At 44.8% G+C, this 22,564-nt stretch overlaps 1 protein-coding gene across 2 annotated transcripts in view; it reads right to left on the reverse strand.

The window, feature by feature from the left end:
- Window positions 1–22,564, reverse strand: part of LOC144487614 (plastin-1-like) — a 143,909-nt gene that overhangs the window by 13,369 nt on the left and 107,976 nt on the right. For both annotated transcript variants that reach the window (XM_078205705.1, XM_078205708.1), the window contains exons 11-13: window positions 17,508–17,586; window positions 11,740–11,854; window positions 3,453–3,586 (exon numbers count right to left, since the gene is read on the reverse strand). In XM_078205705.1, the coding sequence (XP_078061831.1) occupies window positions 3,453–3,586; window positions 11,740–11,854; window positions 17,508–17,586 (328 nt within the window). The remainder of the gene's footprint in view (window positions 1–3,452; window positions 3,587–11,739; window positions 11,855–17,507; window positions 17,587–22,564) is intronic.

Consider the following 22,564-nt stretch of genomic DNA (forward strand, 5'->3'; position numbering starts at 1 on the left):
ACTCCAACCCCCTGTTAATAAAAGCTAACACACTATAGGCCTTCTTCACAGCTCTATCCACTTGAGTGGCAACCTTTAGAGATCTGTGGATATGGACCCCAAGATCTCTCTGTTCCTCCACAGTCTTCAGAACCCTACCTTTGACCCTGTAATCCACATTTAAATTTGTCCTACCAAAATGAATCACCTCACATTTATCAGGGTTAAACTCCATTTGCCATTTTTCAGCCCAGCTCTGCATCCTATCTATATCTCTTTGCAGCCTACAACAGCCCTCCACCTCATCCACTACTCCACCAATCTTGGTGTCATCAGCAAATTTACTGATCCACCCTTCAGCCCCCTCCTCCAAGTCATTAATAAAAATCACAAAGAGCAGAGGACCAAGCACTGATCCCTGTGGCACTCCGCTAGCAACCTGCCTCCAATCCGAAAATTTTCCATCCACCACCACCCTCTGTCTTCGATCAGACAGCCAGTTACCTATCCGATCGACCAACTTTCCCTCTATCCCACACCTCCTCACTTTCATCATAAGCCGACCACGGGGGACCTTTTCAAACGCCTTACTAAAATCCATGTATATGACATCAACTGCCCTACCTTCATCAACACACTTAGTTACCTCCTCAAAAAATTCTATCAAATTTGTGAGGCACGACTTGCCCTTCACGAATCCGTGCTGACTATCCCGGATTAATCCACATCTTTCTAAATGGTCGTAAATCCCATCCCTAAGGACCTTTTCCATCAATTTCCCAACCACCGAAGTAAGACTAACCGGTCTATAATTACCAGGGTCATTTCTATTCCCTTTCTTAAACAGAGGAACAACATTCGCCACTCTCCAGTCCTCTGGCACCATCCCCGTGGACAGTGAGGACCCAAAGATCAAAGCCAAAGGCTCTGCAATCTCATCCCTTGCCTCCCAAAGAATCCTAGGATACATTTCATCAGGCCCAGGGGACTTATCGACCTTCAGTTTATTCAAAACTGCCAGAACATCCTTCCTCCGAACATCTATTTCCTCCAGCCTATTAGCCTGTAACACCTTCTCTTCCTCAAAAACATGGCCCCTCTCCTTGGTGAACACTGAAGAAAAGTATTCATTCATCACCTCGCCTATCTCTACTGACTCCATACACAAGTTCCCACTACTGTCCTTGACCGGCCCTAACCTCACCCTGGTCATTCTTTTATTCCTCACATAAGAGTAAAAAGCCTTGGGGTTTTCCTTGATCCGACCCGCCAAGGACTTCTCATGTCCCCTCCTAGCTCTCCTAAGCCCCTTTTTCAGCTCATTCCTTGCTAACTTGCAACCCTCAATCGAGCCATCTGAACCTTGTTTCCTCATCCCTACATAAGCTTCCCTCTTCCTTTTCACAAGACATTCCACCTCTTTTGTGAACCATGGTTCCCTCGCTCGGCCATTTCCTCCCTGCCTGACAGGGACATACCTATCAAGGACACCCAGTATTTGTTCCTTGAAAAAGTTCCACTTTTCATTAGTGCCTTTCCCTGACAGTTTCTGTTCCCAACTTATGCCCCCTCATTCTTGCCTAATCGCATCATAATTACCTCTCCCCCAATTGTAAACCTTGCCCTGCCGTACGGCCCTATCCCTCTCCATTGCAATAACAAAAGACACCGAATTGTGATCACTATCTCCAAAGTGCTCTCCCACAACCAAATCTAACACTTGGCCCGGTTCATTTCCCAGTACCAAATCCAATGTGGCCTCACCTCTTGTTGGCCTATCCACATATTGTGTCAGGAAACCCTCCTGCACACACTGCACAGAAACTGCCCCATCTGAACTATTTGACTTACAAAGGTTCCAATCAATATTTGGAAAGTTAAAGTCCACCATGACAACTACCCTGCGACCCCCACACATATCCATAATCTGCTTAACAATTTCTTCCTCCACATCTCTATTACTATTTGGGGGCCTATAGTAAACTCCTAACAGCGTGACCGCTCCTTTCCTATTTCTAACCTCAGCCCAGATTACCTCAGTGTGCAGATCCCCCTCGAAGTGCCTTTCCGCAGCCGTTAAACTATCCTTGATTAACAATGCCACTCCTCCACCTCTTTTACCAGCTTCCCTACACTTAGTGAAACATCTATACCCCGGAACGTCCAACAACCATTCCTGTCCTTGTTCTACCCACGTCTCCGTAATGGCCACAACATCGTAGTCCCAAGTACCAATCCACGCCCCAAGTTCATCTACCTTGTTCCGGGTGCTCCTTGCATTGAAGTAGACACACTTCAACCCACCTTCCTGTCTACCGGTACCCATCCTTGACCCTGATACCTTCCCCAATACCTCACCACCCTCACTGACTTCCGGACTACAACTCCTTTTCCCACTCCCCTGACAAATTAGTTTAAACCCCCCTGAAGAGCCGTACCAAATTTCCCTCCTAGGATATTGGTGCCCCTCTGGTTCAGGTGCACCCCATCCTGTTTGTACAGGTCCCATCTTCCCCAGAATGTGTTCCAATTATCCACGTATCTGAAACCCTCCCTCCTACACCATCCCTGCAACCACATGTTTAACTGCACTCTCTCCCTGTTCCTCAACTCGCTATCACGTGGCACCGGTAACGTACCAGAGATGACCACATGTTTTGTCTTGGCTCTCAGCTTCCAGCCCAGCTCCAGAAATTCCTGCTTTAAATCCCCGTCCCTTCTCTTACCCATGTCGTTGGTACCAATGTGTACCACGACTTGTGACTGTTTCCCCTCCCCCCTCAGAATCCGGAAAACACGGTCCGAGACGCCACGGACCTTGGCATCTGGTAGGCAACATACCATCCGTGAGTCTCTTTTGCTGCCACAGAACCTCCTATCTATCCCTCTAACTAACGAGTCCCCAATAACTATCGCCCTCCCGCTCTCCCCCTTTCCCTCCCGAGCCACAGAGACGGACACAGTGCTGGAGATCCTCTCACGGCGGCTCACCACTGGTATGTCATCCCCCTCAACCATATCCAAAGCGGAATACTTGTTGCTAAGGGGAACGAGCACAGGGGATCCCTGCACGGACTGCTTCCTCCCAGCCCCTCTCACCGTCACCCATCTGTTTTCATTCCTCGGAGTAACTGTATTCCTAAAGCTTCTGTCTATGGCCACCTCTGCGTCCCTAATGATCCTAAGTTCATCCAACTCCAGCTCCCTAACACGGTTTTGGAGTTCAAAAACATCAACTCTTTCAAAGTAAAAATAAATCAGCTTTATTTATTCCATCCATTCCAACATCTTGCCAAAGAAAGTTTCTCAAAATAAATGAGCTTAGCTAGCACAATATTAACTCCTCTGATGTTTCTGTATAATTTTCAATCAATTCACAACACTTGAAAGATCAGGTTGCCAAAAAAAGTGAGCACAAGAATTTTTAATCTTTTAAAACTCTACATCACTATGCCAACTAATGATTGCCTTACCTTCTCATAAGTTGCCAGACCAGTGCCAGTGTAAGTGTTGGATTGCCATCATTCAAGTCTTGCCCACCAATACCCACAAGGGAAAAGCTGGCCTTCGTTTTACCAAGTTCGACGGCATAGTTGCAGTTTTCAAGCTAAAGCCGGCAAGAACATATTTCAGATTAAGTCGTGACACCAAGCTTCCACAAAATCCCAATTCAACAATTCGGAATGAGGCAGAATGGTTGCACTTGGTTTTGCGCGCACACACACACAGCAACACATACACACACACAGCAACACATACACACACACAGCAACACACACACACACACACACACACACACACACAGCAACACGCAACACACACACACACACACACACAGCAACACGCAACACACACACACACACAGCAACACGCAACACACACACACACACAGCAACACGCAACACACACACACACACAGCAACACACACACACACAGCAACACACACACACACAGCAACACACACACACACAGCAACACACACACACACAGCAACACACACACGCACACACACAGCAACACACACACGCACACACACAGCAACACACACACGCACACACACAGCAACACACACACACACACACACAGCAACACACACACACAGCAACACACACACACAGCAACACACACACACAGCAACACACACACACAGCAACACACACACACAGCAACACACACACACAGCAACACACACACACACAGCAACACACACACACAGCAACACACACACACAGCAACACACACACACAGCAACACACACACACAGCAACACACACACACAGCAACACACACACACAGCAACACACACACACACAGCAACACGCACACACACAGCAACACACACACGCACACACACAGCAACACACACACGCACACACACAGCAACACACACACGCACACACACAGCAACACACACACGCACACACACAGCAACACACACACGCACACACACAGCAACACACACACGCACACACACAGCAACACACACACACACACAGCAACACACACACACACACAGCAACACACACACACACACAGCAACACACACACACACACAGCAACACACACACACACACAGCAACACACACACACACACAGCAACACACACACACACACAGCAACACACACACACACACAGCAACACACACACACACAGCAACACACACACACACAGCAACACACACACACACAGCAACACACACACACAGCAACACACACACACAGCAACACACACACACACAGCAACACACACACACACAGCAACACACACACACACAGCAACACACACACACACAGCAACACACACACACACAGCAACACACACACACACAGCAACACACACACACACAGCAACACACACACACACAGCAACACACACACACACAGCAACACACACACACACAGCAACACACACACACAGCAACACACACACACACAGCAACACACACACACACACAGCAACACACACACACACACAGCAACACACACACAGCAACACACACACAGCAACACACACACACACAGCAACACACACACACACAGCAACACACACACACAGCAACACACACACACACAGCAACACACACACACACACAGCAACACACACACACACACAGCAACACACACACACACACAGCAACACACACACACACAGCAACACACACACACACAGCAACACACACACACACAGCAACACACACACACACAGCAACACACACACACACAGCAACACACACACACACAGCAACACACACACACACAGCAACACACACACACACAGCAACACACACACACAGCAACACACACACACAGCAACACACACACACAGCAACACACACACACAGCAACACACACACACACAGCAACACACACACACACAGCAACACACACACACACAGCAACACACACACACACAGCAACACACACACACACACAGCAACACACACACACACAGCAACACACACACACACAGCAACACACACACACACAGCAACACACACACACACAGCAACACACACACACAGCAACACACACACACACAGCAACACACACACACACACAGCAACACACACACACACAGCAACACACACACACACAGCAACACACACACACACAGCAACACACACACACACAGCAACACACACACACACAGCAACACACACACACACACAGCAACACACACACACACACACACACAGCAACACACACACACACACACACAGCAACACACACACAGCAACACACACACACACAGCAACACACACACACACAGCAACACACACACACACACAGCAACACACACACACACACACAGCAACACACACACACACACACAGCAACACACACACACACACACACAGCAACACACACACACAGCAACACACACACACACAGCAACACACACACACACAGCAACACACACACACACAGCAACACACACACACACAGCAACACACACACACACAGCAACACACACACACACAGCAACACACACACACACACACAGCAACACACACACACACAGCAACACACACACACACAGCAACACACACACAGCAACACACACACACAGCAACACACACACACAGCAACACACACACACAGCAACACACACACACAGCAACACACACACACAGCAACACACACACACAGCAACACACACACAGCAACACACACACACAGCAACACACACACACACACAGCAACACACACACACAAACAGCAACACACACACACACACAGCAACACACACACACACACAGCAACACACACACACACACACAGCAACACACACACACACACAGCAACACACACACACACACAGCAACACACACACACACACAGCAACACACACACACACAGCAACACACACACACACAGCAACACACACACACACAGCAACACACACACACACACACAGCAACACACACACACACACACAGCAACACACACACACACACACACAGCAACACACACACACACACAGCAACACACACACACACAGCAACACACACACACACAGCAACACACACACACACAGCAACACACACACACACACAGCAACACACACACACACAGCAACACACACACACACACAGCAACACACACACACACACACAGCAACACACACAGCAACACACACACACACAGCAACACACACACCCACAGCAACACACACACACACAGCAACACACACACACACAGCAACACACACACACACACACACAGCAACACACAGCGTGCAGACATTTTTCAATTGTGGCAAGTTTATTCCTTAAAATAAACATTTCTGAAGTTATTTTCATTCAGTTACCATCTACGGATCTTAAAATCTTGTCATTGAATCTTTGGCAGCCTCCATTGTCTAAAGCCCAAGAGAGTGAAATTCCAATACACATTTGTGCTGAAGTTAATGCCGGTGGCAGTGTTGCAACTTCAGGCCGGGAAGCCGGAGTAACTTGGCCTTGGCCACTCCAGGAGCAGCAACACTATTCAGTCAGTCAATGATCTGCCTGGTGGCAGGGCTCCCGTCCCTACAAGGGTAGGAATCCAGCCTCCAAGAGCTGCTACAACATCACTGGAAGCAATGGCCACAGCTGGACCAGCATTGGCCAGAACCAGAAAGATGGAGCAAGCCTGGAACTCAGTTAGATGGAGCTGGGCATGCTGGGCGCCATTGGGGCAGACCCTAGTGAGGGGGTGAGCAAGGGGCATTATTGCTTAATGCATGGGGTGAATGATAGGTTGGCCAGCATCAGGGGAACCTCCTCCATGGACCAAAGATATCGAATCAGGAGCCCCGTCTCTCTCTCTCTCTCTCTCTCTCTCTACCCCCACCCTCCCCCTCCCCACTCCTTCCCAGCCATGTCCCCAACCACCCAGGGGATTCAATGGCCTCCGAGCCCCCCAGCATGGCCACCGCACCTGCTCTCCGCTAGTGGAGACCAGTACAGATTGTCCCTGGTCTCACGCCACACCCGAAGGTCGGGACGTCCTGGGAGCTGGGAGAATCCGGCGTCGAACGGGCTATGAATATTTAAATGCTACTTTATGCTAATCAGTTTTGTGCCCTTGCTGGGCACGATTCGGTTTGCTTCATCAGAAAGGGACCAGGACGATTGCAAACCGTTTGGCATCGGGTGCGAAACCGATTTTTGGGCCCGCACGCTATTTTCCAAGGTCGGAACAATCTGCGCCAGGCAAGGCTGGAAAATTGCCCCACCATCTTTACAATTACTTTGACTAGAAGCTCTACTCTAATGATCCGCATGTGTTTAAAGAAGACAGATCAGAGACTTCCAAAATGTGAATTAGTGAAGGTATATGCATTGTAGAACTGAGCCACACAGTTGAGTAGAATGGTTAAAGGTTCTAACACCAATCCCAGATGGATTGACGGATTCGCTTGAGGCAGTGGTGGAGATTCCTGCAATTGGCCTTAAATTTAATCAGCTTGAGAATGGACGGACTGAGTAGAGATGGGGAAAAGATACTTTGGAGCTTCTGTTTTCAATTTCTCCTCAGCTGTGATACCTCCCAGTCCAAATGGCATGTTGATAGTAAATATCCAGCTTGACACAAGAATGGCAACTTAGCTGAGGTACCACAGGATAACTGGTGCCTGTGCGATTGCACTCCCTCAGGAGTCAACATTTCCAAGTTGGGGAAAAAATTGGGAAATTTAAGAAGCAAATGATTCAGACAGCGAGGTTAAATCTTAATTGGCTAAATTAAGGTCAAATGTATACAGATTGGGAGCACTTGTTGGATAATTATTTGTGCACATACAAAGAAACACTCCAACAACTGGTGGGTGTCACAGTGATCGAGTGCATCATCAGCCCCAGGAACATTATGTTAATTAATTTGTTAAGTTTTTGTTAAAGCTTCTGATTATTGTTACAGTGGCTAAGAGGCTATTAATTAGTTTTTTCTTTAAAAATTGGTATACTCAAATGAGTTTAAAAGGGACACTTAGGGCAAAGTTTTTCCTGTCCTGCCCACCACGGGAATCGTAACAGTCAGGGGTGGACCATGCAAAGGTCCGTTGACCTCAGGCGAGAATTTCCAGTCTTGGAGTGAGCGCGGCCAGAAAATCCCACCCTTAAGAATCTGGTGCTGGGAACATTTCAGTTGGTGAACGAATCTGAAACTGAGTAAAGATCCATTTCTGGTCTCCTTCTTCACATATTGACAGTAAGAGGTTTAAAATTACAGCAGGGGAGGGTTGCCGAAAGGCAAATGTCGGAAATAACAAAAAAGAATTTTAAGACAGAGGATTATAATTCCAGTAGTTTTTCTGAAGAATGGCTGAAGGCAAGTGTAAATTATCAGGTTATGATTGAGACCATTGGCAGGTAGAGTCCGAATCTCAGGACCAGTGGAAGAATGAAGTGGATATGTGGACACTGATTATGTCCCTACCAAGCAGGAAACAGGGTATGGCCTTGGTACTGTTTCTTCCGAACAAAAGTAAAATCACAAGTATTTTATGAGCTGGAAGTCCTTCAGCTGAATGAAGATTTGGATCTTCTGTTAAGAGCTTGGAGTATGGAAACAGGCCCTTTTGTCCAACTTGTTAGGAACAAAAGGGTTGTCAGGGAAAAAATCGGACCTCTCAGGGACAAAAGTGGGGAATTATGCTTGGAGCCCAAAGAAGTAGGGGAGATCCTAAATGAATACTTTGCGTCGGTATTCACAAAGGAGAGGGATGTGTTGACTGGGAGTGTCTCGGAGGGGAGTGTTGAACCGTTGGAGAAAATCTCCATTACAAGGGAGGGAGTGTTAGGTTTGTTAGAGAATATAAAGACTGACAGATCCCCAGGGCCTGATGGAATCTATCCAAGGCTGCTCAGGGAGACGAGAGATGAAATCGCTGGGCCTCTGACGCAAATCTTTGTCTCGTCACTGGACGCAGGGGAGGTCCCAGAGGATTGGCGGATAGCTAATGTGGTCCCGTTATTTAAGAAGGGTAGGAAGGATAACCCGTGTAATTATAGGCCGGTGAGCTTGACGTCCATGGTGGGGAAGTTGTTGGAGAAGATTCTTAGAGATAGGATGTATGCGCATTTAGAAAGGAATAAACTCATTAACGATAGTCAGCATGGTTTTGTGAGAGGGAGGTCATGCCTCACTAACCTGGTGGAGTTTTTTGAAGTGACTAGAATGGTTGACGAGGGAAGGGCCGTGGATGTCGTCTATATGGACTTTAGTAAAGCGTTTGACAAAGTCCCTCATGGTAGGCTGGTGAAAAAGGTTGGATCTCATGGGATAAAGGGGGAGGTGGCTAGATGGGTGGAGAATTGGCTTGGTCACAGAAGACAGAGGGTGGTAGTGGAAGGGTCTTTTTCCGGCTGGAGGCCTGTGACTAGTGGTGTTCCGCAGGGCTCTGTATTGGGACCTCTGCTGTTTGTGATTTATATAAACGATCTGGAAAAAGGTGTAACTGGGGTGATCAGTAAGTTTGCGGACGACACAAAATTGGCAGGACTTGCAGATAGTGAGGAGCATTGTCAGAAGCTACAGAAGGATATAGAGAGGCTGGAAATTTGGGCAAAGAAATGGCAGATGGAGTTCAATCCTGATAAATGCGAAGTGATGCATTTTGGTAGAAATAATGTAGGGAGGAGCTATACGATAAATGGCAGAACCATAAAGGGTGTAGATACGCAGAGGGACCTGGGTGTGCAAGTTCACAGATCCTTGAAGGTGACGTCACAGGTGGAGAAGGTGGTGAAGAAGGCATATGGCATGCTTGCCTTTATAGGACGGGGCATAGAGTATAAAAGTTGGGGTCTGATGTTGCAGATGTATAGAACGTTGGTTCGGCCGCATTTGGAATACTGCGTCCAGTTCTGGTCGCCACACTACCAGAAGGACGTGGAGGCTTTGGAGAGAGTACAGAGAAGGTTTACCAGGATGTTGCCTGGTATGGAGGGGCTTAGTTATGAGGAAAGATTGGGTAAACTGGGGTTGTTCTCCCTGGAAAGACGGAGGATGAGGGGAGACTTAATAGAGGTGTATAAAATTATGAAAGGCATAGATATGGTGAACGGTGGGAAGCTTTTCCCCAGGTCGGTGGTGACGTTCATGAGGGGTCATAGGTTCAAGGTGAAGCGGGGGGGGGGGGGGGGGGGGGGGGGGGGGAGGTTTAACACAGATATCAGGAGGACATATTTTACACAGAGGGTGGTGGGGGCCTGGAATGCACTGCCAGGCAAGGTGGTGGAGGCGGACACACTGGGAACGTTTAAGACTTATCTAGACAGCCATATGAACGGAGTGGGAATGGAGGGATTCAAAAGAATGGTCTAGTTTGGACCAGGGAGCGGCACGGGCTTGGAGGGCCGAAGGGCCTGTTCCTGTACTGTATTGTTCTTGGTTCTTTGTTTGTCCATGCCGTCCAGTTTTTACCACTAACCTAGTCCCAATTGCCCACATTTGGCCCATATCTCTCCATACCATCTTACCCATGTAACTGTCTAAATGCTTTTTGAAAGACAAGATTGTACCCACCTCTACTGCTGCCTCTGGCAGCTTGTTCCAGGCACTCATCACCCTCAGTGAAAAAATTGGACCCTTTTGTATCTCTCCCCTTAAACTTAGTTTTAGACTCCCCGACCTTTGAGAAAAGCTGTTGACTATCTACCTGTTAAGCTCCATGAATTAAATTTCCCAGGGAGAGATGATTTTATGGATGCCAACGAGTGAAGGGAAGTCTTTGATAGATTCCAAAGGTCAGACAGCTATTCCATGGAGTAATTTGTCAGAGTGCTTAAAGATTGCAGAAAGTCAATTTGGTGATTCCTTGCTCAATGCTCACATTTAACTTGCTGGATTATTCCAGGATGTCACATATGGACAAGCTCCTGGTATTAACTGGGGTTCAGGTCTCAAAGAGACTCCAGTAGGAGGCTAATGCTGGGGAAACAGTCATTTCCAGATGCTTTGGGGCAACAATTGGGACATTCTGCAGTGTCAAAAAGCATGTTGAGTCAACAATTGTGGCATTTCAAGATCATTCAAATACTGCAGGTGAGCATCAGATTGACATCTGGTCTGCTCCTTTACCCATTGGCTATAAGAAGTTTAACAATGAACAGTTTCTTCCAGCTTTATTACAGAATAAAAATGTCGCCCACCAAGTCAAATTTCTAGTATTTATGATGTAACCTATGCCCAGCACAAAGCACACATTCTAAAACAAAAAGCATTATTAGTGATCTCAGATTGATTAAAAGGAGGTAATTAATTCAACATACTTTCTTCATGTTGGCCCCAAGCTGTGGATAGGGAGGCCTGTTGACACGGTTCCAATCCACTGGTACAGTGACTTTGTCATATAATTGGAATATCACTAAGCTATCAGTCAGGTCACTGGATTGAAACAAAACAGCAGCAGGTAAGCATTTTGTGTGAACTTTATAAGTGTCAAACAAGCATCATGATGAAATGTGTGTAACCAAAATGTCATCACCAGGTCTTTTCTCTTTATGGATGGGAACAGAATGTCTATTTGTCCATACCATGTTCGGTTTTATTTCTGATTTCTAACAACTGCAGTTTTTCCTTTTTAATCAAACAAGCCTGCTCTGGTGGTGACAATGCAGTGCAAAGTTTTCTTTATTTGTTCGAGGGACGTGACAAAGGCAAAATTTATTGCTCATCCCCAACTGCCCTTACTTAGGTGGCGATGGTGGATCTTTGCTTTTAACACTTTTCAGTTCTTGCTGGTGCTTCCACAATGAGGTTTGCGAATTCCAAGATTCTGACCCAACAGTTATAAATTTATACATTGTGCCAGGTTTAAACTTTATTTATTAGTGTCACAAGTAGGCTTACATTAACATTGCAATGAAGTTACTGTGAAAATCCCCGAGTCGCCTGGCACCTGTTCGGGTACACGGAGGGAGAATTTCGCATGGCCAATCCACCTAACCAGCACATCTTTCGGTAAAATCCTGGTATCTATGCGTGTGATCTTGTACACATGAAATGCCTGACATAGCTGAGCCATTAAGAATTTTGAACTGAATTGATTTGCCACATGTATTGGAATACAGTGAAAAGTATTGTTTCTTGCGAGTTATACAGACAAAACATACCGTTCATAGAGCACATAGGGGAGAAGGAAAGGAGAGAATGCAGAATATAATGTTACAGTCATAGCTAAAGTGTAGAGAAACATCAACTTAATACGAGGTATGTCCATTCAGAAGTCTAATGGCAGCAGGGAAGAAGCTGTTGGAACAAATTGGCTAAAACATTATCAAGATGGTACGTATCCTCAAACTTTTGTATCTTTTTCCCGACGAAAGAAGGTGGAAGAGAAATGCTGTCCGCCCTTGCCCCAATTGGGGAGGAGTGGATGTCCCAGGTGCGCGGAGCCCTTGATTATGCTGGCTGCTTTCCCGAGGCACCTAGAAACTTGAAGCTCTCGACCATTTCATCACCTTTGATGTGGACAGGGGCATGCCCTCCACTACACTTCCTGAAGTCAATGACTATCCCCCGTGTGGAGAAGTTGGAGGATTTGGTGAAAGTGAGATCCAGTGTGATGGGAAAAGAAAACAAATCCAATTGAAACCCTATCCCAGTTCAAGAACAGTTTGGACCATTCCTCCATGACCTAACACCTATTTTAACTTGTCACTTCATTTAGACGGCTGGGACATTGTTCGGGAGCAGAAGAATGCATCAAAATTCAGGAGACCAATGCAATTGAGTACAACTTCACAGGATTGTTTCAGGCACTAACTGACTGGACACTTCTATTTAAAAGGGCACTCAGCTGCAGCTATTTGGATTATAGTGTTCTGTGAGTTATTGAACTTGGTGGATTTTTAAAAAACTTTTGAGGTTGCAGATTGTCTGTTTGTGTCACTTTTTTGCCTTGGTTGATTTGAATAAGCTCTCAGCTCATCGAGAATGCTGATGGAATATAATACAGATTCTACAATGGAGTAGAAGATGTACTCTGCCAGAATATTACTGTCAAGACAGAGATGTCAAAATTTTACCCCGTTTAAAGTTTATTCATTAGTGTCACAAGTAAGCTTACATTAACACTGCAATCAAGTTACTGTGGAAAATCCCCTAGTCGCCGCACTCCGGCATCTGTTCGGGTACACAGACGGAGAATTTAGCAGGGCCAATGCACCTAACCAGCACATCTTTTAGACTGTGGGAGGAAACCCACGCAGACACAGGCAGAACGTGAAGACTCCACACAGACAGTGACCCAAAACGGGAATCGAACCCGGGTCCCTGGCGCTGTGAGGCAGCAGTGCCAACCACTAAGCCGCCCCAGGTATGGTTTAACCAGTGTATTACACAGTACTTGCATAACCTTTACTGATTTCTATACTGACGTGTGCCAGTATTCTATTCGCTTTGCCAAATTATCCAGACATTAGAATAAGAGATTTATTTTCAAAGTCCCTAATCAAGTTTCCCTTTTAATAATTCTATTCCATTTATATATAATCATGTAGTTTTTCACCCAATGTGCAATTGTCAGCGGTGAATTTAATTTGTCTGACAGTTGCACAGTTGATGCAAATCAGTCTGTAGATCTGCAGTGGGCTCTCGCCTGATGAAGGAGCAGTGCTTCGAAGACTTGTGATTCCAAAAAAACCTGTTGGACTTTAACCTGGTGTTGTGAGACTTCTTACAGTTTGTACATCATTAGCAACACCCTTATCCACTCTCCTTATATAGAAAATATGTGATAAAAAACTGCATTCATGCCTTTTGTAGTTTATTCTTTCACAGGATGTGGGTGTCGCTGGCAAAGCCAATATCTGTTGCCCATCCCTAGTTGTCCTTGAACTGAATGGCTGCCAATAATCAATAGCGTCAGGGCCCCAATTGGGGCAAGGGTGGGCAGCTCGCTGCCCCAGCGTAAAATTGTTGAGGGGTCATGGCAGGAGGGAACCTAGAGGGCTCTTTCTACTTCACGCACCCCTACCGCTGGGATTTTATTTGGAGGTGAGGGGGTGGGCGGGGAGATGCTGGGAAATGATGAAACCAATTGGGACAAACAGTAGGAACAAGGAATGGTTTAAATAGGGAGTAGTGTTTCCCAAATCTCTACGATGACTCCGTTATTGTATTATTTTTCACAAAAGTATAAGAACATAAAGAACATAAGAACCAGGAGCAGGAATAGGCCATCTGGCCTCTCGAGCCTGCACCGCCATTCAATAAGATCATGGCTGATCTTTTTGTGGACTCAGCTCCACTTACCCGCCCACTCACCATAACCCTTAATTTCTTTACTGTTCAAAACTTTATCTATCCTTGCCTTAAAACATTCAATGAGGTAGCCTCAACTGCTTCACTGGGCAGGAAATTCCACAGATTCACAACCCTTTGTGTGAAGAAGTTCCTCCTCAACTCAGTCCTAAATCGGCTTCCCCGTATTTTGAGGCTATGGCCCCGAGTTCTAGTTTCACCCGCCAGTGGAAACAACTTCCCTGCTTCTATCTTTCCCTTCATAATCTTATATGTTTCTATAAGATCTCCCCTCATTCTTCTGAATTCCAATGAGTATAGCCCTAGTCTACTCCATCTCTCCTCATAAACCAACCCTCTCAACTCCGGAATCAACCTAGTGAATCTCCTCTGCACCCTCTCCAGTGCCAGTATATCCTTTCTCAAGTAAGGAGACCAAAACTGTACACAGTACTCCAGGTGTGGCCTCACCAGCACCTCATACAGCTGCAACATAATCTTGCTGTTTTTAAACTCCATCCCTCTAGCAATGAAGGACAAAATTCCATTTGCTGTCTTAATTACCTGCTGCACCTGCAAACCAACTCCTTGAGATTCCTGCACAAGGACACCCAGGTCCCTCTGCACAGCAGCGTGCTGTAATTTTTTACCATTTCAATAATAGTCCATTTTGCTGTTATTGCTACCAAAATGGATGACCTCACATTTACCAACATTGTACTCCATCTGCCAGACCCTTAGGACTTAGACTATCTATATCCCTTTGCAGACTTTCAGCGTCCTCTGCGCACTTTGCTCTTCCGCCCATCTTAGTGTCATCTGCGAATTTTGACACTACACTTGGTCCCCAACTCCAAATCATCTATGTAAATCGTAAACAATTGCGGTCCCAACACTGATCCCTGAGGCACACCACTAGTCACTGATCGCCAACCAGAAAAACACCCATTTACCCCACCCTTTGCTTTCTGTTAGTTAACCAACTCTATCCATGCTAATACATTACCCGTAACACTGTGCACCTTTATCTTATGCAGCAGTCTTTGGTGCGGCACCTTGTCAAATGCCTTCTGGAAATCCAGATACACCACATCCACAGGTTCCCCATTGTCCACTGCACATGTAATGTTCTCAAAGAATTCCACCAAATTAGACAAACATGTCCTGCCCTTCATGAACCCATGCTGCGTCTTACCAATGGGACAATTTATATCCAGATGTCTCACAATTTCTTCCTTGATGATAGATTCAAGCATTTTCCCTACTACAGAAGTTAAGCAAACTGGCCTATAATTACCTGCCTTTTGTCTACCACCTTTTTTAAACAGTGAATCATAGAAATCATAGAAATCATAGTGGCATCACATTTGCTGTTTTCCAATCTGCGGAACCACCCCAGAGTCCAGAGAATTTTGGTAAATTACCACTAGTGCATGTGCTATTTCTCCCGCCATCTCTTTTAGTACCCTGGGATGCATTCCATCATGACCAGGAGACTTGTCTACCTTTAGCCCCATTAACTTGCCCAACACTACCTCTTTCGTGATAATGATAATTCAATGATAATGTACGTTCAATGGTTAATAAAAAGAGTTAATACAAAGTTCATTTGGATAAATGAATGGTCTTGTAGGTGGCTAGTATAATTAGCTGAATACTGTTGTGTGTTATTCAAAAGGAACCAAGAAACATAAGCCACATCTTACATGCATGGATGCAGGGAAAGGACTTCAGGATAGCCAGTGACTAAGTTCATAAGAAATCTAACTGGAGAGGAAGTAAACAGGATTCTACGAAATATTGTTCAGCAAGTGAAAAATCAACATTCAAGAGTGTTATATTTTGGTTACATAGGCTTTGACAAATTCACAAATTGTTCCCCAAATCTGTGGAGGGACATTAAGGAGTGCGACGTTCACCTCATGAAAGGTCTTGGATAACCCACAGTTTCCTCAAACACACTGAAGTTCCTTGTGTAATAGGGAGGAATTTCCAGAATTACTCTGGAAACTAGTCACAGGTCTTTTTGTCTATTTGCCTCCCTTTGTTATTAGCAATACAAGCAGCTGGAGAAGGCACAGTACGAAGTTGGATCACTTAGTGAATGGAATGCTCGGTGACAAGCCTCGTAATCTTTTCTCACCCCTCGTTTGTGTTGTCTACTAATATGGACATTCTCAAGTTTGATATCCAGACCTTGTACGTACATTAGAAGAAGCAAAGGTCCAAGCATGACTTCATGTTATGCCACATGTCCTTGGCCCCAGACTGACACAACACCTTTTGTTAGTACTTTTAAAAAAATTATGTATTAGTCACAAGTAAGCTTTCATTAACACTGCAATGAAGTTACTGTGAAAATCCCCTAGTTGCCACACTCCAGTGCCTGTTCAGATACACTGAAGGAGAATTTAGCATGGCCAATGCACCGAACCAGCACATCTTTGGATTGTGGGAGGAAATTGGAGCACCCGGAGGAAACCCACGCAGACACGGGGAGAATATGCAAACTCCGCACAGACAGTGACCAGGCCAACTCCTTTGCTCTACTGTGATTCCAATTGTTTTTAGGTTTATGAAAAATTGTTCATATGGAATGTATCAAGAAATTTATGCGAGTCCAAAATGCTGTCAGATACTCCACATTTGATTTCTGTGAACTAACCTTAACTTGAGCCAAGACTGCGTCTAAAAAGCAAATGATGTTTAAGGAGCTAAAACTTCCAGTGGGAGCAATAGTATTACAGATCATTCACTTCTTTATAGAAGAAACATGAAGATAAACATGTTTTACCTGTAAAGGTGATTGACAAAGGGACTCACCCCCTGTGAATTCATCCAGTTCCTGAAGGTTCTTTCTTCCCTCGATTCACCTAGGACAATACAGGATTAATGGAGAAAGACTTGAGTGGCGTGACAAACAAATTAAAGAACCTTGTAAAGACTGGTGCAGAAGGCCAGGGGATAAGGGAAAATAACAGAGCACTTGATTCTCCAGCATGATTTTATTGGTCGGAAAGTCACTTTGATGCACCTATTGTCCACAACAATCACATCTTGCTGGCTACTTTACAAGCGCTGCAAATTAAGTTTAATAAAAATAGCATAATCCCTCCTAATTTGCTTTCAAAATAATGATGAGGCTAATGGCATTCACCATTATTTCCACACAATTGCTACAGCAACTTCAAATAAGGGCAGATGGTAGCTGGGATGAGGAACTTAAGTTAGGAATATGGATTGGAGAAATTAGAACTGTTTTCCTTGGAGAAAAGAAGGCAGCAAGGAGCTTTGATAGAGCTGTTCAAAATAATGAGGGGTCTGACCAGAGTGGGTAGGGAAAAATTGTTCCCGTTTGCGAAAGGATCAAGGATGATAAGACACCGATTCAAAGTAATTGGCAAAAGAAGCAAAAAAGTGATGAGAAAAAAAACTTCACATAGTGAATGTTTAAGGTCTGGCATAAACTACCTGACAGCATGCTGGAGACAAGTTCAAACTGAAACATCCGAAAAGAACAAACAAGCAAGGTTACGGCTAGAACAGCACTACGCGAATTGCTCAGAGAGCCAGTGCAGACATGATGGGCCAAATGGTCTCCTCTACACTAACAATTCTGTGATACATGTGCAAATCTGAAAATTACTGTCTGAATTTCAGTGGCATAAACTACACCCCTCTGTTTGTCTTGCTATTGAAATGTATTGAACAGCAAGTATTTATACAGTAGAATCAAAGTAAGACTCATGACAAGATGTAAGAGCTGGTGTTAAGTAATGCAACAAGCCAGTCCTGGAGCCATTTAAGGACCTTACATATTTAATTAAGCCTGGATTAGCCGTCCGAGATCCTTTTAACAATGAGCTAAGCATTAATCACAGACATTGTACCTCTCTGGCACTGGAAATTAACAATTACATGTCCTGTCTCTTCAGGTTTTAGTTGCTGTTTCTTGCATTTCAACAGTAATTATACTTCAAAAAGTACTTCATACCGGTAAAGCACTTTGGGATTCCCTGAGGTTATAAAAGGCACTTTAGAAATGGAAGTTTTATTGTTAGATATTCAATAATCGTGAATTTCAATTTTCTTTCTATTCTTTCATGGATGTGGGCATCATCAGCAAGGACAACATTCCATCTCAAATTTCCCTTCCACTGAGGCCAGATCATAGAATCATAAAATCCCTAGAAGGCAGGAGGTGGCCATTTGGCCCATCGAGTCTGCATCGACCTCAATCCCACCCAGGCCCTATTCCCGTAACCCCATATATGGGGGCGGCACGGTAGCACAGTGGTTAGCACTGCTGCTTCACAGCTCCAGGGACCTGGGTTCGATTCCCGGCTTGGGTCACTGTCTGTGTGGAGTTTGCACATTCTCCTCGTGTCTGCGTGGGTTTCCTCCGGGTGCTCCGGTTTCCTCCCAGTCCAAAGATGTGCGGGTTAGGTTGATTGGCCATGCTTAAATTGCCCTTAGTGTCCTGGGATGCGTAGGTTAGAGGGATTAGTGGGTAAATATGTAGGGATATGGGGGTAGGGCCTGGGTGGGATTGTGGTCGGTGCAGACTTGATGGGCCGAATGGCCTCTTTCTGTGCTGTAGGGTTTCTAAGATTCTAAGATTTCTAAGATATATTTATCCTGATACAAGGGTCAATTTAGCATGGCCAATCAACCTAACCCGCACATCTTTGGACTGTGGGAGGAAACTGGAGCACCCGGAGGAAACCCATGCAGACACGGGGAGAATGTGCAGACTCCACACAGACAGTGCCCCCGAAGCTGGAATTGAACCTGGGGTCCCTGGCGCTGTGAAGCAGCAGTGCTAATCACTGTGCCACCCTTAGGGTGGACAGGGCAAGGATGAGAGATCTCCATCCCTAAAATGCATTAATGAACTAGAAGGGTTTCTACAACAATCAGTGATGGTTGTCATGGTCGCCATTACTGAGATTAGTTTTATATTTCAGATTTAATCACTGGATTAAAATTCCACCATGGTGGTATTTGAACCCATATCCCCAAAGCATTAGCCTGGGACACAGGATTACTAATCCGGTGACATTACCACTGTGTCAGTCATCAACTTTTCTTCTCCCTCTCTCCATCCAATATCTCTTTTCCTCTTTTTATGTCTCTTTCTGCACCTGATTTTGCATTCAATTAGCTCACTCTAATTTGCACTTCTCTTCCCAGACTTTGTACTGTAATCTGATTGGCATATAGAGATATGCCATCGCTTATCCTGTTCACTCAGAGCCTTAGTTTCCCCTACTGCAGTCTTATTAGCTCACACTTTCTCCTGCACTTATTAGTGGATTCCAAGTGATCTTGTTTCTGCTCGGGGATTTGTGGTTTTGTTCCCTGTATTACTTCAGCAAAATTCTCTCTCAGATTCTAGCATTATATTTTTTAATGATGTGAAGAGGTACTCCCAGAGTACAGCTTCTCAAGTTGAACAAATTAACTTTATTTACTAGGTTGCTTCATTAGCTGAGTGCTTTGAGCTAGTCCATTGTACACTCTTTCTAATTAGGAAAATGACTCCCCTTGGAGATTCCCCACGTTAGGTGTTGAATGATTGCTCAGACCACATGACCCTTACTCTGTAAGGCTGGTCTTAATGTGACAAATGAGAAATTCCAAAAGCTGAACGCTACCCAAATGTTCTGTGTTCACTCTGGTACAATGTAGCTAACTAAACAATGAGCGGACAATAACTTCCATTAAATGGCACAATAGACGGGCAGCACGGTGGCACAGCAGTTAACACTGTTGCCTCAGCGCCAGGGACCCAGGTTCAATTCCTGGCTTGGGTCAGCACATGCGGAGTCTGCATGTTCTCCCTTTGTCTGTATGGGTTTCCTCCTACATTGCTGATTAGGTGCATTGGCCATGCTAAATTCTTCCTCAGTGTATCGGAACAGGAGTGCGGCAACGAAAGATTTTTGCAGTAACATCATTGCAGTGTTAATGTAAGCCTACTTCTGACACTAATAAATACACACATACAACATACCCCGCTGGTCATTAACAGGAATTGTCAGAATATTAAGTAGCTACAAAATGTATAGTGCACATATACAATATAGGAGAGGAGAGGAGAGATGAGATGATGCCTCCTTCGTCAGAATGAAAATTACTGGTTGATATTCACAAAGGGGATAAATTTGGCATATTCAAAATGGAATTTCCGCTGCAAAGGAAAAACTAGCGATTGCTGTTCCATTTTATAGATTGTGAAAACATTGCGTTAAGTGAAAATAATCCCCAACAACTCTCCAGCAGAAAACCAGGACTGAACTATTATCAACTGCACCACTAAAAATACTACCAGGTATCTTTCTAGAACAGGATTTGTTATAAAACTGTGAATTTTCAAGGAAATTCAATCAACTCTGTACATTATCCACAACGATCTCCTCTTGAAGGGCAACTTTTCTTGACTGTTTGACCTTTCATTGCCTATTTCCTTCTGAATGAAGCCCTTTCTACACTTACTATATTTACTTAGATTTACTGAGGTTAAATTGGCATCAAGGTGACAGATGGAGTATAATTTGGGAAATAGGAGGTTAGAAAGAATAGAGGCACAGAATATTTCTTAACAGATGTGAGAAACTTGTAAATGTTAATATTCAGAGACACTTTGGTGTACTCATACAAAGAACCCAAAGTTAGCATGCAGGTACAACAAGCAATTCGGATTTGAGTGCGTGTTGTCCTCCATTGCAAGGAGATTGGAGTAAAAATAGTAAGTCTTGCTACAATTGTATAAGGTTTTGATGAGAGCACACTGGAGTACAATGCACAGTTTCAATTTCCACGTCCAAGGAAGGATATACAGTGCAGCCCCGTTGTAACGCGATGGTTGGGGTCCATAAAATGTCATCACGAATGTTATCGGGGTCGCGCTAAATCACTAAACCGGAAAGAGCAAAAAAAAAGGGTCCAATGGTTCATCGCGTCATATCCAATTTCGCACTAAATCGGGGTGCGTAAAATCGGGGTTCCACTGTACTTGCACTGAGGCAGTACAATGAACGTTCACTTGGTTTGTTTCTGGGATGAGGGGTCGGCCTAAAATAAAAGGCTGAGTAAGCTGAACCTTTATTTCCTGGGTTTTAGAATAATAAGAGGTGGTCTCATTGAAATATACAAGACTGGGAAATCTGGAATATGAAGGTATAGTCTCAAGATGAGGGGTCACTCGTTTAGTACTAAGATGAGGAGAAATTTCTTCACTCAGAGGGTTGAGTGTCTTTGGAATTCTCTACCCCAAAGTGTAGATACAAGGCCGAGATAGACAGAACTTTGGACTCTCAGGGCATTAAAGGCATATGGTAGCAAACGGGAAAATTAAGTTGAGGCAGAAGATTAGCCATGATTGTATTGAGTGGCAGAATAGGCTCGAAGGTGTACTCTTGCTCCTAATGTCTACTGGATTTTCAGGACATTCCAGTCTTTTATCATCCATTTATTACATCTTTAAACAGAAAAGTTATTACGATTGATTGACCTTAAAAGGAATATCGGAACAAGAGTCAACCATTTAGCTCCTTGAGCTTATTCCACCATTCAATAGGGCCATGGCTGTGACTTAGCTCCAAGTATTAGCTTGTCTATAATATATAATATTCATAAATCTGATTTTTACAATTAACAACTAATCTAGCAACAATTGCCACTACAGAAGAGAGTTCCAATCTTTACATGAAGAAGTGTTTCCTTTACTCTTGAAAGAACTGGCTTTTTTTTAAAAACAAAGACCCAAGTCCCAGAACCACCAATGAGCGGAGACAGTTTCTCATACTCTATCCTATCTGTTCTCCTTAGTATCTTAAAAACTTCAAT

The sequence above is a fragment of the Mustelus asterias genome, chromosome 3 (assembly GCF_964213995.1).
Source record: "Mustelus asterias chromosome 3, sMusAst1.hap1.1, whole genome shotgun sequence".
Classification (NCBI taxonomy): Eukaryota; Metazoa; Chordata; class Chondrichthyes; order Carcharhiniformes; family Triakidae; genus Mustelus; species Mustelus asterias.